Genomic DNA, 18,949 nt, shown 5'->3' with positions numbered 1-18,949 from the left:
GATATACTTCAATTTGTGGTAGATTCAATTACCACTTATTGTTAAAAATTACCCAAACTCAACGCCACTCACCCATCTGCAAGACCTGTACCTAACCATTTGTCCCGATCATATGCTTGACCACATGCTTCAAGCCTGCCATCATTGTGGTAACCCGAGCACACCCACAATACTCAGGAAGGCCTAACTTGTTTCCGCCATGCAATACCTTACCCCGCATCCTTTGTCTATTGTATTCGATTTTTTGTATTTATTATTATTTTTGTTCTCTTTCCCCTCAATGTTTTATTAGAATCATTCGTTATTTTTGATATCAGCATTTTTGACGCTTTATTTTCATTTCGTGGTTTCAACTACTTACTTTGATATGCTCAAGGTTGCTATTGGAACTTTTCTCTCACAAACTTAATCGATTTCAATATTGTGATAATAGAATTTCGTTTATCCATTTTATTTCAACTTATTAATATATATGTTTGTAAGATGTAATTGTTATTCATCTCAATGTTGCCGCTAGTAATGTAGAAATTTATTTCGAGATTTACATTTGTTAAACTTTTTGATATTTTGATATTTAAAAGTTTCGTTTATCTAATCTATTCTCGAACCCAATGTGTTGTCAATTTACATTTTCATATTTCGTTGGTTATTTGCTACGTTTACCTACTACGTTATTCTCGACCCCATTATTTCAACATATGTTGCGATGTTCATAATTCTGATGTTTTCATTCTTTATATTCATTACCCCGTTTATTTTTTTTCAACATTGTTCACTTGATTTAGACACGATGATTTTATTTAATTGACTTAGTGTTTTCACGTTGTCCTTGACCTGAATGGTCTATCAATGTGTTTTGGTAATGTTTTTTTACCCCTTTAATTCATTATTTTTTATTTTTTATTTTGAACGTTTTATATGAGAATTTTATTTATTTATCTAAAGTATATGTCTTAAAACCATACAATAGAGCAAGTTATATGGACTATCCGACGATAGAGGTAATTATGGGTCAACAAGTAATTATCAAAGTCCTCGCATGAAAAATATAATAAGTTCGGTTGTGTGACATAACTCAGAACTTGCAATTATTTTGGGGAACCGGACAAATACAATATCATAAGGACATGGTGGATACGCCGATGGTACATCCTATATATAAGTGTCCTTGTCATATTTCCTAATTGTGACGTTCTTTCAGGTCATTCAAAGATCGGCGTTTTTTTATTTTAATGTATTAAATTGTTAAAACTTCTAACAACTCTGTATATTAGTTTTTCTCTTTTAAAATTTATTTTTATTTTAATTTTGTGAGGAAATTTTCAAAAGTTGTAAGTCCTGTAACATTCGTCACTTTTCAAACCCGAAAATCTGACCCGTTTTTAAATTTTTGGATTTATTTGTAAATATACATTTCAAGTTTCATCTTATGTATTTCTATTATGTTCATTAACCGACACGTTTTGATGTCTCGAGGTATTCGTATCTTTTATTTATTATCTATACAATATTCTCGATAATTCAAGTTATAATTCAATCGTTTTTTTATTCATTTAGTTGAATTTACAAGACTCTGACATTTAAAGTTTTACTTAAACAAGTTCCAAGCTAACGGGTATAATATGTTTAATAGATATAAATTTATAACTTCCTATTTCATTTATATAACATCTCAAAGTACAAGGTTCAAAATGTAAACAAGTTTTAATATATATTAAAAGTTCAGGGGCCAATGTGTAAATATAAATTTAAAATATAATAATAATAATAATAATAATAATAATAATAATAATAATAATAAAATAATAATAATAATAATAATAACAATAACAACTACTACCCAACCCACCAGCCCCATTTCTTCCGTCCCTTAAATCACGTTTTTCCGGTTGACTCTTCAGCGACATTCCGGCGACCACGTTTCTCCATTTTTAATGCATTTTTGACTTAAATATTTGATCCAACGTGTTTCTTCACTAACTAATATCATTAATCAAGAAAATTAACCCATTATAACAACCTAAAATCACGGATTAAAATCCGGGTAAACCGTCGGATATTTATAAAGTTAATAATGATCAATTAAACGTATTACGACCAAATTGAGCCTATAAATAGGACCCTTGGCTTCGTCTAAACTCGCTCACACCCTCATCTCTATCTAATACACCCTCTAAAACCTATATTACTTCTAGTGAACCCGTTTTCCGGCGAGTTCCGTTCGTCATCAATCCGGCACCATACGAGGTATTTGTTATATGGTTTTGATTCATTTTTTGCCGTCTAACAAACCCCTAACTTAGTTCGGGCAAACTTGGAATAATTTAAGAGAACTGAACATAGGGTTTAAATGAGGAAGATGAGGTTCTTGAGTAAAAGTATATAATTAATTGTTTTAATACTATAATCAAATAACAAATCTGGTCCGGTGGTTGAGTCACTTTGTTATGGCCACAAGGACCCGGGTTCGAATCCGGGTAATGGAAGTTTCTGTTTTCATTTTTTTAAGTTATATATATTATGTTAAATCAAATAAAAGTTATATATATTATGTTAAATTATAATAAATCAAATAAAATCTGTTTTATGATAAATAACATTAGTTATAAATAATATTTTTCACTTTTGATCTAAAAAGTAAAAAACCCGACTTTCGTTTCCGTTAAGTTTTCGTTAGAAACCCGATTAGTATTATATTTAATACAATTATTTCGTTAAACTTTATAATACGCTAACATTATTATTTTCAAGCTAAAATTTCATTAATTATCGATAATTCATAAACATTATAAATCTCCAACCCGTCAAGTTCGTTTAAAAAACTAGTTTAACATATATATATAAAATCCATTAACGTATTCGTTGTTCAAAATAAAAAAATATACCGTTGACATCAAAACTCCATAAACGTTATAATATTCAAACTTATTATTAACCTCGTAATTTAAAAATATTAGATTTAATAATTCGTTGAACTTTAAAATTCATTAACGTATCGTTGTTCAAAATAAAATATACCGTTAATATCAAAACTCCATAAACGTTATAATATTCAAACTTATTATTAACCTCGTAATTTAAAATTTTCGTTTAAATAAAATTATAATATCAAACTTCATAAAATGATGAAAAATATATAAAAATCCTGACAACCCGATTTATCTACTTTTTATAAGTCGTTAGTTAATATTAATTTTGTACTTTTTAATTCTAGTTCGTGACGTTAAATTGCTTCGGTTTCATTTACACACTTTCGGTTTTATTTCAAGTTTGTCTTCAACTTCAAGGTGAGTTTCTCACACCCCCTCTTTACTCTTTTATTACTTTTGAGGGTAGCATATATATTCTATCCAAATTACAATTTCGTTTATTCATTAATTACAAACTACAGTTCGTTACATGGACTTGTGTGTTTATTTGATTACTTTCTCAAAGATTGCGTGCTCATGTTTCCTCATTAAGCATGATCATACACCCCGCTATGCACTCAGGACCTCGATTTTATGAGTGGAATAGGGACCCCTGATCCTAGTACGTTGGTTGTTACCAACGGAAATGACAATTACTTGCCTATTATCCAAGTACATTGGTGCACAATCCCAACTGGAAAGGACCGTACTTGCTCATTTACACTTGTTCATGGAATTGTGGATTTTTATGTACTTATATCAAATCTTGTGTGAACTCACCAACTATTCATTTAGTTGACATTATAAAATATATATGTTATAGGTATCTTATTTAGAGGATGACATGGATGAAGACACTAGAGTTTAGGTTACTTAATAATAAACAAAGTTGATGTTCGCTTTATTTCTTCCCTTGTAATTGTTTATTTGAGCAACTTGTGTACTTGAGATTTGAATGAATTAATGATAATATCGTCACTTAATAGTGTCACATGTGTTTTGAGCAATCTATACGTCACACTCGGGCGTATTCCGCTTTAACCGGGGTGTTACAAGTATTTTGAACTAAAGTTCATAAAGAAAATATAATCGACGTAAAGATTATACAAAAAAGACTAAAGGTCTTAAGCTAGATTGAAGATCTAGTATTAACAAAAGGTTATACTCGTACTATAGATCCAAGATAGCTAAAGAAAGACCGATCAACGAAGTGAAGCTGATCCTACAAAAGGTGAATATGCCCAAATTTTATAACTTGTATTATCGAGTCAAATAAATTGATTACATGAGATTTCGTATCTCTAAAACATTATGAACAAAAGTAATCGCTGGCCCTTAGGCTGTCGTGTACGTTTGTTTAGATCCTTACATATGTGGTAGACGATGGGCACACCTGGTTATATGCCTCAGCCACGATGGGCCATACCTAAGTTATGTCCGAGAGAGGTTAATCATGTGTATGCTGATGGTAGCTAAGTAATCTCGAACGCTGCCGTTTTTGCTCAGCGGTTTCGAGTAGAGCTTAAGTTTATAATTGCGTTTATGTTTTAACTTGATTATTCCTAAGCCACGATGGGTCGAACCTAAGTTATGTCTCGAGGGGTAATTAAGTAAATAAAATATTTTATGCATCAGCTTATTCACCAGCATGTGTTGCTGACGTATTTTCAAACTAGTTTACAGGTAATGAAGGTTAGCCGCTTGAAGAATCGAAGTTAACATCTAGGCGATCTGATGGCTCAGATCATTTTTGTTAAATGTTATACTTAAATGGTGGTTTGTATTAAACAAGTCATCTTTTGTAAACACTAACTGGGAACTATTTAATCCTGTGTTTTGTTAATGTAAATAATATTATTTTAATCCACGTAAATATATTTTCCGCTATAATCCGCAACTCAGATTTATTTACAAAAACGGTACCACCTGTTGGTCACACACCCAGGTCCGAGAATGGGGTGTGACAAGGTTGGTATTAGAGATAGGTTCTTAGCGAATTAGGTATTAATTAATATTACCTAAGTTTCGATCCCAGTGAATAAGAATTTATATTTTATTATGTGTTTATATAATTAGGGATAAGATAGGCTGGTAACTTTTTCCATCCCTCCTCAATCTAAACCACCCATAGACGTCATCAAGATAATAATATACGACTTCATGCGCGACGCAAGAAAAGCTGGATGCCCCGAACCAATTACGAAGAACAACATGAGTGAAGACTATTATGAAGATTTCTTCTACCAAGATCACCCGACTGAATGACCCACACCAGTGTATTTTCCCGGAACACAGCAACTACCGATCAATTTACCAAACACTCCACCAATGCAAGGGTATGTACCCCCAAGAACCTCAAGTTATCATCCATCAAGCATCTCGGTGTATCATCCATACAACATTCCAACATATCACCCGTCTGACATCCCGATGTACCACCCAACCAAAATCCATCCGTCCTATGAATTTCTAGCCAACAAACAAATCAAGGTTGAACCCGAGCCCAACTATTTCGACTGGATGCAATGCCACTCCGATCAAAGATGATGGTACACTGGAACCTCAGCTTACAAATCTGTCGATTCTCACCCTAAGAAAATGATGGTCCTTCCCAAAGGCCGAAAATGAGGGTCATTCAATAGTATGAAAGGTACCACCTGGAACCCATGGTGACTAAAACAGCAATGGAGGAAAATGATCCAGATGAGGAAGAAGACCCGGAAGAAGAGGAAGAAATTTCTGAAGAAGTAATCACCCCAAGTGAGGAACCATCAAGAAACTCCAAGTGTGACTGCCCACCAGATAAAGGATGCATGCACCCATTCTTCCACATGAGTCCGTGCTACGATCCCGAAGATCCTTATGTGCAAAGCATTCAAGGAATCCAGATCAGATTTCCACCGGATTTCTGCGCCATTTCAAGGAAAGATTCCTTCAATCTCGGAACAAGCAAATGAGATCCGTCAACAAGAGGCAGCTGAAGAAGCGTTCTTCAACTATCCTTCTGAAGCAACTTCATCACCGTACCCCAAGAACCACTATGACATCGTGATGATGGGATATCGTGATCCACCTCCACAATACGGATATCCAAATGTCATTTCACAATCTCAAGAGGAACATCTGGACCGAGCATTGCATGAGACCGATGAGTTAAGGAAGAAGGTGGCTGAAGATGGAATCAAAAAGAAGAAGATGAGAGACAAGCTTCTTCACAAGTGAAACAAGATGACCAAGATTGTTAAGAAGTTCATGAAGAATTAGGAACTACGGTGGTGTAGTCAAATGATGTTATGTAACTTTATGTGTGTTTAAAATAAGAGCAATAAGTCGTTCTAGTATGGGTAGGAATATATATATGTATATATATATATATCATTACACATAATTATATATATCATTACTTGATATATATATATATATATATATAAATGAATAAGATATGTTTTTAAGAAAAGAATATAAATATTTCAGAATGTCGAACCAAGAACAAAACAATGCGGAAGCTCCTTGACAAACGGAAAAAAACCGCGCCCAAAATGAACAAGACCAAAGAATACCCGAACAATATATGAATCAAATTCAAGAATTGATAAAGAAAGCTGTGAGAGCTGAGTCACATATTAGAACACAAACTAGGAAAACTCACTCTACCGAACACTCTCGAAAATCAACAAAATCCAAATCCCGTCCTAACCCGTCTCACCCTAAAGAGTGCGTTCATGAATCCAATGTTGGTGGCGATTTCAATCTCAAGTTTAAGAAGCCCCAAAACGAAACCTGTTCATATAAGGACTTCAAAAATTTTGGTTCTAAAGAGTTATATGGCGACAAAGGCTCCATTGCAACACTTAGATGGTTGGAGGAGATGGAGTTGATTGTAATTATCAGCAAATGCGTTAAAAAAGAGAAGATTCAGTATACGACGCAAATGTTTAAAGGTGAAGCTCTGGAATGGTGGAACATATTGATCACGAGAAAAGGGAGAGAATTATTGTACAACCTGATGTGGGAAGAGTTCAAGGAGATGGTGCTGGCAAAATTCTGCCCGATGCACAAAACTGATCAAATCCAATCCAAATTCCTCAATCATAAGGTCATTGGAACGAACCTTCGTGATTACAACACCAAACTTCACGAGTACTGTAGACTAGTGCCCCAGCTGGTAACGCTTGAATCCAGCAAAGTCACTTGATATATTTGGAGACTCCCGCGAGAAATTCGCAACATGGTGAGGTCTCACTTGCCTCAAATCGTTGATTCCACCATGGAATTGGCTGGATACTTAATGAACGGTTTAATTCGTAACAAGGAAGAGGACAAGAAGGTGGTGCCATCAAACGACCACAAGAAAACCGGAGGTGCCTGATTTAAGGGAAAGGGTGTGGAGCTATGAAAAGCTGGATCCAACTCCAACTACACCCAATGCAAAAATTTCCAAGAAGTACCACAAAGGCCGATGCCATTTCGCTACGTCTGCGACAACTGTGTGTGATTCATGTCACAAACCCGGTCATGCAACGACCGATTGCTCGACGAAAATAATGACTTGCTACAATCGAAAGGAGATGGGACACCTTAGATTTGAGTGCCCCAAGAACAAGCCCCCTGCTAGTGGTGCGGGTGGAAGTGGACAAAAGAATGAAACAAGAAAAGGAAAAACAAGAATCTTCGTTCTAGACACCAAGAAAGCGGCCGACATGCCGGAAACCATCACAGGTACGTTCCTAGTTAAAGACACGTATGCTAGAGTTTTGTTTGATTCAAGTGCCAATTTAAGTTTTATAGATTATAACTTTTGTAGTTTATTAAACGAACCTTTAAAGAAATTAAATAAATCTTTAAGCGTCGAGACCGCTAGTGGCGAAATTGTTAGAATCTCCGAAGCCTTAGAAAACGGAAAAATCTTATTTGCTAGTTATGTATTACCTATTCAATTGTTGACCATGACTCTTGCTGGTTTTGATATAGTACTTGGTATGGACTGGTTATCCAATAATCATGCTCGTATCATTTTCAATAGCAAAACCGTTGAACTTCGAGCCCCTGATAAACCAACCATTCAAATTAAAGGGGACAATGACGCTGGCCAAGTTAACATCTCCATGATTAGGGCTAATAAATGTTTAATTCAAGGATGCTTAGCATTCGTGGCCTACGTCACCGAAGAATCTAAACCAAAGGAGATAAAGGACGTGGCTATTGTCTCCGAATTCTCTGATGTCTTTCCCGACGAACTGCCCAGAATTCTTCCTGATCGAGAAGTTGAATTTAGAATAGACCTCATTCCCGAACTGTTCCAATGCCAAAGCTCCGTACCGACTAGCGCCAATTGAGATGAAGGAGTTGAAGAAGGAATTAGACGAACTACTGGAGAAAGGTTTCATTCGTCCAAGTTCATCACCGTGGGGAGCGCCGATTCTCTTCGTAAAAAGGAAGTATGGATCAATCGAATGTGTATCAACTACCGAGCCTTAAACAATGTAACCATAAAACACCGATACCCATTGACTCGAATCGACGATCTGTTTGACCAACTTCAAGGCACAAGCTACTTCTTTAAGATTGATCTGCGTTCTGGTTATCACCAACTCAAAGTCCAATCCGAAGATATCCCGAAAACCGCGTTCCGAACAAGGTATGGACATTATGAGTTCACGGTCATGCCGTTTGGTCTCACTAGTGCCCCAACCACGTTAATGGACATGATGAATCCTATTTGTAAACTTTACTTAGATAAATTTGTTATCGTATTAATCGACGGCATACTTATTTACTCTAAGTCAAAGGAAGATCATGTTTCGCATCTCCGAATCTTACTTGAATTACTTAGAACCGAGAAGTTGTATTCCAAGTTCTCGAAATGTGATTTTTGGCTTCACGAAGTACAATTTCTTGGTCACATTATAAACATGAATGGAATTCAAGTCGATCCTACTAAGATTGAAGCTATCTCAAAGTGGGAGATTCCAAAATCACCAACCGAGATCCGAAGTTTCTTAGGTTTGGCCGGCTACTATCATAGATTCGTTGAAAATTTCTCCCGAATAGCCGTTCCTCTAACCTCGTTAACTCGAAAGAATATCAAATATGAATGGGGACCAAACAACAAGAGGCGTTAGATATACTTAAACAAAAACTCACCAATGCACCTATATTGGCCTTGCCAGAAGGTACCAAGGACTTTGTTGTCTTTAGTGACGCGACCCATTCCGGTTTGGGTTACGTACTAATGCAACGAAAGAAAATAATCGATTACGCCTCTCGTCAACTCAAGGTACATGAATAGAATTACATAACTCATGATCTAGAGTTAGATGCCGTAATCATTGCCTTAAAGATATGGAGGCACTATCTCAATGGAGTTAAATTTATCGTGTACACCGATCACAAAAGTCTGAAGCATATTTTTGAATGAAAAGAACTCAACATGCGTCAAAGACGCTGGATGGAAACATTGAATGATTACGTCTGTGAAATCGTCTATCACGAAGGGAAGGCTAACGTTGTAGCTGATACCCTAAGTCGTAAAGAACATGAGAAGCCAAAAAGAGTACGAGCTTTACGATTAGAACTCCAAGTAGATCTAGTCGAGCAAATTCGATTAGTCCAACTCCAAGCTATCGAAGAAAACAAGATCTTCGACGAGAAACGTAACGACACCATTGACTCGCTAGTCAAAGGTGACTATGGTATACTTATACTTGGAAACAGGATTTTGGGTACCGATCGTTGGAGATCTATGAGAAAAGATCTTAAGAGAATCTCACAAGTCCAAGTACATGATGCACCCCAGTAGTGATAAAGTGTACCAAAACCTTAAGCCAAACTACTGGTGGAACAGAATAAAAAAGAACATCGCTTTGCATGTTGCAAAATGTTTAACGTGTTTGAAAGTCAAGGCTGAGCGTCAAAAGCCCTTGGGATTGCTTCAGCAACTTGAACTTCCGGTTTGGAAGTGGGAAATGATAATTATGGACTTCATCACAAAACTCCCGAAAACCACTCATCAACATAATGCGATTTGGGTCATTGTCGATAGTTTAACCAAGTCTGCACATTTCATACCTATCAACGACACATATTCGATGGATTTATTAGCACGAATCTATGTGAACAACATCATTGCTTTGTATTGAGTGCCTCTGTCTATCATCTCTGATCGAGACAGTCGATTTACATCTCATTTCTGGAAAAGCTTCCAACAAGCGTTAGGAACCAAGTTGAACCTTAGCACTACCTATCATCCTCAAAAAGATGGGCAAAGCGAAAGAATAATTCAAATGCTTGAAGATATGCTCTGCGCTTGTGTGATTGACTTCGACGGAAGTTGGGATGACCATCTTCCCCTAATGGAATTTTCATATAACAATAGTTATCACACGAGTATTCAAGCCGCACCATTCGAAGCGTTATACGACCGAAAATGTAGAACGCCGGTATGCTGGTCTGAAAACGAAGATAATGAATTATCTGGACCCGAGATAGTCCAAGAAACCACTGACAAAGTGTTACAAATTCGTGAATGACTTAAGACGGCGCGAGACCGACAAAAGAGTTATGACAATGTCCATCGTAAATCGTTAGAGTTCAATGTAGGCGATAGAGTCTTATTGAAAGTTCCGCCTTGGAAGGGCGTTGTTCACTTCGGTAAAAAAGGAAAACTATGTTCACATTTCGTAGGACTATTCGAAGTACTCGAACGAATTGGTACTGTCGCTTACCGTCTACGACTACCCGAAGAAATGAAAGGGATACATGATGTATTCTACGTCTCTAATCTGCGTAAATGTCTAGCCGACGAATCTTTGCCGATGCTTTTAAAAGATGTTGAAATAAACGAAAACCTTAAGTTTGTAGAACGACCTTTACAAATTGAATATTCAAAAACAAAGAAACTTAAGAGACGAACTCTAAAATTGGTCATTGTAATGTGGGACTCAAGAAGAGGCCCCGATTACACTTGGGAATTAGAATTCAAAAAGAAGAAAGAGTACTCTCACTTGTTCTAAGAAGCGAATCTCGCGGACGAGATTCATTTCAAGGTGGGAAGGATGTAACATTATGAAAAATATTGGATAAAAATACCAAGTTTCCAAAGTATAAGGACCAAAATGAAAAATCTGATTTTCTGACCGAACGCGATACGCGACGCCCAAACCATAACGTCATCGCGGGGACGTGGTTTGACAACAGACACGTGCCCGGCCACGTGTCCCCACATGGCACTGCGTCAGCTACGTGGCAAAGCTACATCGTGACTCATCAAGCCTAGTCGCGATACGCGACGGGCTTCCCTTAGACCATCGGGTATCACAACGCGTTACTGAACTCAGCCTATAAGTAAGGGCAACCAGCCCTTATTCCATCCTCACACCAATTCACAACACTTTCTCTTTCTAGAAAACCCATTCTCTCTCTACTCGATAAGCGTGCCGACTCTTCTCATAACCCGTGCCTAAAATCGATGTTACCTTGAAGTTTGTGCCACATACCGATGATGTCACATTGAAGTACGTGCCATTAAGAAGCGACCCGACACTCACCTCGAAGTGCGTACCAAAGGAGAATTGATGATCAGCGAACATCGTTTTGCGTGCAAAGGAAGTGTTGATCAAGATTCTTGGAAAGTGTGCAAGAGTCGAGGTGCTGCCTGAGAGTCTAAGAATAAAAAAAGCCAACCAAGGTAGGGATAATGCTACAATAAAATAACAATATAATATTAACGAGGTTAGACCTTAGTCGAGGGTATACTCGATACCTCGAGAAATAAATAAATAAAGGAAATATAACAAAGTAAAATATGAAATAAGAAATATGAAAGTAAAAGTAACTCTTTGTTATTATTATTATTATTTAAGTTTCTTAGATAATAAGTAAAAGAAATAAAGTATACCTTTCTTCTAGAAGAATAAACGTAGTATTTAAGAAAAGTAAACAAGTAAAACTAAAAATTTAAACTTGTAAAAGAAAGAAAAGTATTTTGACTAAAGTTCATAAAGAAAATATAATCGAGGTAAAGATTATACAAAAGAGACTAATGGTCTTAAGCTAGATTGAAGATCTAGTATTAACAAATGGTTATACTCGTACTATAGGTCCGAGATAGCTAAAGAAAGACCGATCAGTGAAGTGAAGCCGATCCTTTAAAAGGTGAAAAAGCCCAACTTTTATAACTTGTCTTAGCGAGTCAAATTGATTACATGATATTACATATCTCTAAATCATTATGAACAAAAGTAATCGCTGGCCTTTCAGGCTGTCGTGTACGTTTGTTTGTATCCTTACATATGTGGTAGACGGTGGCCGGGCACACCGCGCCACACCTGGTTATATGCGTCCGCCACGATGGGCCGGACCTAAGTTATGTCCGAGAGGGCGTAACCATTTGTATACTGATGGTAGCTAAGTAATCTCGATCGCTGCGGTGTTTGCTGAGCGGTTTCGAGTAGAGCTTAAGTTTATATTTGCGTTTATGTTTTAACATTATTATTCCTAAGCCACGATGGGCCGAAACCTAAGTTATGTCTCGAGGGGTAATTAAGTAAATAAAATATTTTATTCAAACTATTTTACATGTAATGAAGTTAGCCGCTTGAAGAACCGAAGTTGACATCTAGGCGATCTGATGGCTCAGATCATTTTTGTTAAATGTTAAACTTCAATAGTGATTTGTATTAAACAAGTTATCTTTTGTAAACTCTAGTCGGGAACTATTTAATCCTGTGTTTTGTTAATGTAAATAATATTATTTTAATCCACGTAAATATATTTTCCACTTTAATCCGCAACTCTGATTTATTTACAAAAAAACGATACCAACTGTTGGTCGCACGCCCAGACCCGAGAATGGGGTGTGACAGTCAGTTATTTATGCATAAATGGTAATTCGATTACTGTTATAATCATGAACCAAATAATCGAATAAAAATCGGAATTTGATCTTTTTTGGTTTTGATTGATACTTCTTATAACCAAATAACAAACACCCCTCTTCTTATAAATAATTTAATCTAAACAAAATCATAATAACGATGCTTTGTCGGTTTAGTCGATTTATTCGGGTTGGCTTATTCGGTTTTTTATTTTAATTTAGAATAGCTAAATTCATTAAAACGATTAAACATCCAAACCAAACTAATTGTACCGAATAGCCGAAACCTGAACCGAATACCAAATAACCAAGTAATAATCCAGTTCTTTTTGTATACTTACGAACATATATTCTCTCGTCAATATCTGAATCGATGTGAATCGAACTTAGGATTTGAGTATAGTATGAACAAAAGAGCCTATAAAAATTGAAGTGGTTAAGAAAACAACAATAAACATATATTTGACAAATTATAGAGAAACATAAAGTCCATCTTGTAATAAAAAAATGCATTATCGTTCGGGGTTCGGGCCATTTCTTTGCATCAAGGTATGTAACTAAATTGGATTCAAGACATAAGTTATCAAACAATGCTTGCAGATAGGATTTAGTTTGATAAACAAAATCCATCGATTTATATGTATATATATATTTGTAAAAGAAAAAATGGCAATCTAACAATGAATTGTATATTATTGCAATATATAAAATAATGAAAGCGTACTACGTACCTTTGCGTGACCTGCAAGCATATGAACAGTTAAAACCGGTGGAAAAAGGTCAAAACTCTTCCACCTGCAAATTAGAAACAAACATGGTTAGATAAATTATGGTTTCTAAGAACAAATACACCATTTTAAATTTTAAGAGTTGATAAACATAGATGCTTAAACATGACTACGTACCTAATGCAACCCTTGTGCTCCTAGAGAAAGGGCAACTCCAAAATAAGGCTTCCATGTCATCTCTAACCTTACTTCATGGATAATAACAATGTCCGGTCGTATACATCTTTTTCATTGAATCAATTCTGAATCAGTCCCACATGTTCATGTATTTGCTTGTTTCAACTTCATAGAAACAACAAATTTGAATTAAATTCACCTTCAATCGAAAGCATGAAATGGTAAGATATCAACAAAGTATACATTTAATTCAAGCCCAAATTACATATACGTAAAAAAGAAAACTCAAATTGATACCCAATCATATATCACTAACCAATAGAACAAAAAAATTACAAAACCACAACATGATAACAAACCATAATTCTATAAGAATCTTCGACTAATGAAGTAACAAATTGAAGAAGTCTAATACCTGTAATCGAAGAAGCCATAGCTTAGAATTGATATCAGAAGACCAGAACTCAGTTTAAAACTTTAAATTCAACCACAGATGTTACGGAGACTACAAGGGCCGCTTTACGCCTCACCGTCTGAATTTGAGAATTTAGGATTTGCTTTGGGTTCACAAAATATCCCAATTTTAAGATCATGAAGAGGCACTTAAGCGGTTTAGCATTCAATTGAAGTGTCCATTAAAGCATTCAATCAGCGTTAGAAAAGATGAAATAAGCTGTAACGGATGTCGCATTCAATTTGACCGGAGACTTGAACGGAGTGAAGGTTAGACATTGCCGGAAACTTAGAATGCATTTAATATCCGGCGTCTAACCGGAAAAGTGTCAGTTACCATTATATCCATATTATATGTTTTATAGATAATATAGATAAATATATACACATATTAAAATGTAGAAAATGTCCAACGACAAGAAAACAACAAGCTGGATGTTTTGGTTTCTTAAAACCAACGTTTATTCAATGATTATAACCAGTTATTAGTTATTAAAGTTGACAAAACATATTAAAAAAATAAAAGATAAAAAACAGGCCAGGGGGACTCGAACCCGGCCCATGCCAGTTCAAGGAGTTATAACAAATGCACCTGCCACTAGGGCAAGTGCCTAACCTGTGAAAATGGTAAAAATGAAAATATTTAACAATACCCAGTTCATGTTCTCTAAACCTCTAAACATGATCCTAGGATTGGAAATCAGCACCTTTGATTGTTGTTAATTAAAATTAGTTTAGGGTTATTATTGATAGAATAAAAATGACCAGAATTCATGTTTCAATTACCAGAATCAGTAACGAATTGAACGTGCACGGGTTCTAGGGCTCACGGCTTCAAAACACTAACTATACTTGATCTTACGCTGCGGCTAGGGTGCAATTGGAATAGGGTTTAGAGTGGCGCTGGTGTGAGGATAATGTGGGTAAGTTTAATTGTGTTTGATTGTTTATTTATAGTGAATCAATACCTTGCTTAATCGTGGTTCTAAATTAGTTGATATAGCTGTCAATTCGTTAATGTTTTCTACAATTAGGACGTCGGTAGGATGCGATTAAGGTAAGTAAATGATTTGGCAAGATCAATTTTGCAATTTTTTACGAGAATTTTGGAACAATAAATTGTGGGGGTGGGAGGGGGGGGGGGGGTAGATGGAGATGGGTAGAGGGTTTAAGAGGATGATATAATATTTTCCTTTTTTTGCTAATTGGTCCCTGGTATTTGAGTTGGATACGCAACTGGTTTAAAGTTAACTAAGCTGGGTTGTTTTGCACATTTTACATAGTTATAACAATAATTAAATAAATAAAAGAAAATTAATCTTAAATAATGAGAGACTTTATTGATTGAATTACCCGAATACGGAACGAGTCGGGTAACGGCTAAAAATATAAGAAAACGAAAAGGCCGAAATGTTTCAGTATCCCCTACTTTTAGGAATTTCGTCCCGAATTTAGAGAATTAATCATAGAGAAAAGATAAGGATACTTCAGTTTCATTTGATCTTCATGCTCCCAAGTAAACTCTGCGGCTTGTTTAGATTCCCAACGAACTTTAACCAAGGGTATGCAGCTTCGTTTGGTGACTTTGTCCTTATGGTCCATGATTTTAATGGGTTTTTCAACCAAATGCATGGTCTTATCGATACAAACTTCATCGAGGGGTATGTGGAGATTACCCTCGGTAAGACACTTCTTAAGGTTCGACACATGAAACATCGGATGAATATTTGAGAGTTCGAGAGGGAGTTTGAGTCTATCGAGAATTTCAAAAGGACCAAAAAATCGCGGAGCTAGGTTTCCTTTCTTTCCAAATCTAATCACTCCCTTCCACGAGGACACTTTGAGTAGAACTCATTCACCAATATTGAATTCAAAAGGTTTCCTTATCTTATTCGCATAAATCTTTTGGCGACAATGAGGCGGCAAGAAGATTTTGACCAATTTGAGCAATATGGTCGGTTGTTTCTTGAACTAATTCTAGACCAGTGATTTGAGATTCTCCGCTTCGTTCCAACAACTCGGAGAATGACATTTACGACCATAAAGGGCTTGAAAAGGTGCAATACCAATGCTTGAATGAAAACTATTGTTATACGAGAATTCGATGAGCAGTAAGTGAGTATCCCAATTGCCCCCAAAGTCGAGGACACAAAAGCAAAGAATTTCTTCTAGAGTTTGAATCGTACGCTCGGATTGACCATCGGATTATGGATGATAGGCAGTACTAAGATCCAAATGAGTTCCCAAAGCTGATTGGAGAGATTTCCAAAAGAAATAAGTAAATCGACCATCTCAGTCAAAAATAATAGTTAACGTACTTCCATGATTGCAAACAATCTTCTCCGCATAAATTCGCCCTAACTAATCAACATAATACGTTTTTTTGATGGGTATGAAATGAGAAGATTTAGTCAAATGATTGATGATCACCCAAATACTATCATGTTTCTTACCAGTCGAAAAGAGCTTAGTAATAAGTCGATAGCAATATCTTCCCACTTCCACTCGGGAACCGGAGGTTGCTCGAGTAAACAAAAGGGTCGATGATGCTCGACTTTTATTTTAGAGCAGTTGAGACATTCCGAGACATAAAGAGCGATGTCTTTCTTCATTTCGGGCCACCAATAGATGGAACGAAGATCAGTATACATTTTATCCGCACAAAGATGAATATAATATCGTGACTTATGAGATTCGTCCATAATGAATGTCGAAGATTGTCTCGATCGGGAATCCCCAAACGATTAAGGAAGTAGAGTAAACCATTAGTCTTAGATTCTAATTGAGTCTCCGCACCACACGAAATCTCTTCGTACATATTTCCTTCGGTGACAAGTTCATATTGGGCGTCAAGAATACGCTTTTCGAGGTTTGAACAAGAACACAAGTAAGAAGAATGGATTTGACTTGTTTCTTTCGTCTGAGAGCGTCGGCCACGACATTCGCTTTATTGGGATGGTAATGAATTTTGCATTCATAGTCGCTAAGAAACTCGGCCCATAGGCGTTGTCTCATGTTGATTTTTTTTAACAAAGATGTGTTGGAGACTCTTATGGTCAGTAAACACTACGCATTTGGTACCATAGAGATAGTGCCTCCAAATCTTTATGGCAAATGCAACGGCACCAAGTTCAAGATCGTGTGTCGTATAATTCTTTCGTGAAGCTTGAGTTGTCTCGAAGCATATACGATAACCTTGTCTCATTGCATGAGGACACAACCGAGGCCATGGTTTGAAGCATCACATAAGACAATGAAGTTTTCATTTCCTTCAGGAAGAGAAAGAATAGGATAATTGCAAAGCATGTCCTCTAAATTTTGCAAGGCTTCTTCTTGCTTTGACCCCTCACATATAGAGTTTACCCTTGTGTGTTAAAGCGGTGAGGGGCAATGCAATTTTTGAAAAGTTCCGAATAAAACTACGGTAATATTCCACCAACCCGAGAAAGATCGGACTTCAGTGGGTGAAGTCGGTGTTTTCCAATATTTAACGGCTTCAATCTTTGCGGGATCGAGATGGATACCTTTGTCGTTGACAATATATACCAAGAATTTAACTTCTTTAAGCCAAAACTCGCACTTAGAAAACATGACGTACAACTGTTCCTTCTGAAGGAGGTCAAGAATGGCATGAAGGTGCTCTTTCTGATCATTTTCGGATTTTGAGTAAATCAAAATATTATCGATGAAAACAATTACACACGTGGTTCATAAGATCCATGAAAATCACAGGTGCATTGGTTAGCTCAAAAGGCATAACACGAAATTCGTAATGCCTGTAACGAGTAGGAAATGAGGTCTTAGGGATGTCATCTTCAATAACTCAAAGTTGATGATAGCCCGAACGGAGATCGATCTTCGAGAAGCATGCGACTCCTTGTAGTTGATCGAAAAGATCATCGATGTGAGGAAGAAGATAACGGTTCTTGACGGTAAGTATGTTGAGTTCTCGATAATCAATGCACATGTGGAGAGAACCATATTTCTTATTCACAAACAAAACAGGTGTGCCCCGAGGGGGGCGTACTTGGGCCAAAAAACCCTTGTTCGAGAGTTCTTGTAGTTGGCTCAAAAGCTCTTGCATTTCGGATGATGTAAGACGGTAAAGTGCTTTAGCTATGGGATTAGCTCCATGTACAAGATCAATACGAAATTCGACTTGGAGATTAAGAGGAAGTCCGGAAATGTCACCAGGAAAGACGTCGGGAAAACCACGCACAACCGGGATATCATATATCTTCTTTTCTTTATGCTCTTTCTCCATCACGAGAGCTATGAACGCAACATACTTCTTACACAAATAACGTTGAGCTTGAAAACACGACATGAGATTAAGCTTTGAAGTAGATGTTTTACTGAAAACATTAAGGATGCGACCATTTTTTATAGGTATTCGAAGAACTTTCTTGAAGCATACGACTTCAGCATGATTTAGAGTGAGCCAATCCATTCCAACAATAATGTTGAAACTACCCATTTGCATATGAATAAGATCAATACGTAACTTGAATTAATTAAGAGTTATGATACAATCCCGAATTACCAAATCAATAACAATAGAGTTACCATTGGCTACTTCAATGGAGAAACACTTAGATAACTTATCCCAAGGCTTAGCAATAATATATGCAAAATCCAATGAAATAAAACTCTTATCGGCACCCATATCAAGTAACACCGAAGCAAAATGATTATTAATAAGGAACATACCATTCACAACGTCGTTGGAGCTTTGATCTTGCTTAACATTCATCATAAGAGCACGTCCATTAGAATCTTGAGGTGCTTGACAACTTGATTTAATGGAG

General features: G+C 36.3%; 1 protein-coding gene across 1 annotated transcript; it reads right to left on the bottom strand.

The window, feature by feature from the left end:
- Positions 1 to 13,046: 13,046 nt before the first annotated feature.
- LOC143563910 (uncharacterized) lies at positions 13,047 to 18,618 on the bottom strand. The gene is made up of 3 exons (XM_077051338.1): positions 18,107 to 18,618; positions 13,515 to 13,578; positions 13,047 to 13,070 (listed from the first exon to the last, which is right to left on the bottom strand). The coding sequence occupies exons 1-3, from the start codon at positions 18,616 to 18,618 to the stop codon at positions 13,047 to 13,049; spliced, it is 600 nt and encodes a 199-aa protein (XP_076907453.1).
- Positions 18,619 to 18,949: the final 331 nt, after the last annotated feature.

Source organism: Bidens hawaiensis, unplaced genomic scaffold (genome assembly GCF_021521415.1).
Source record: "Bidens hawaiensis isolate Kalapana, Puna unplaced genomic scaffold, B.hawaiensis_p1.1 tig00021613_1, whole genome shotgun sequence".
NCBI lineage: Eukaryota > Viridiplantae > Streptophyta > Magnoliopsida > Asterales > Asteraceae > Bidens > Bidens hawaiensis.
This window is presented reverse-complemented; position numbering and strand designations above follow the sequence as displayed.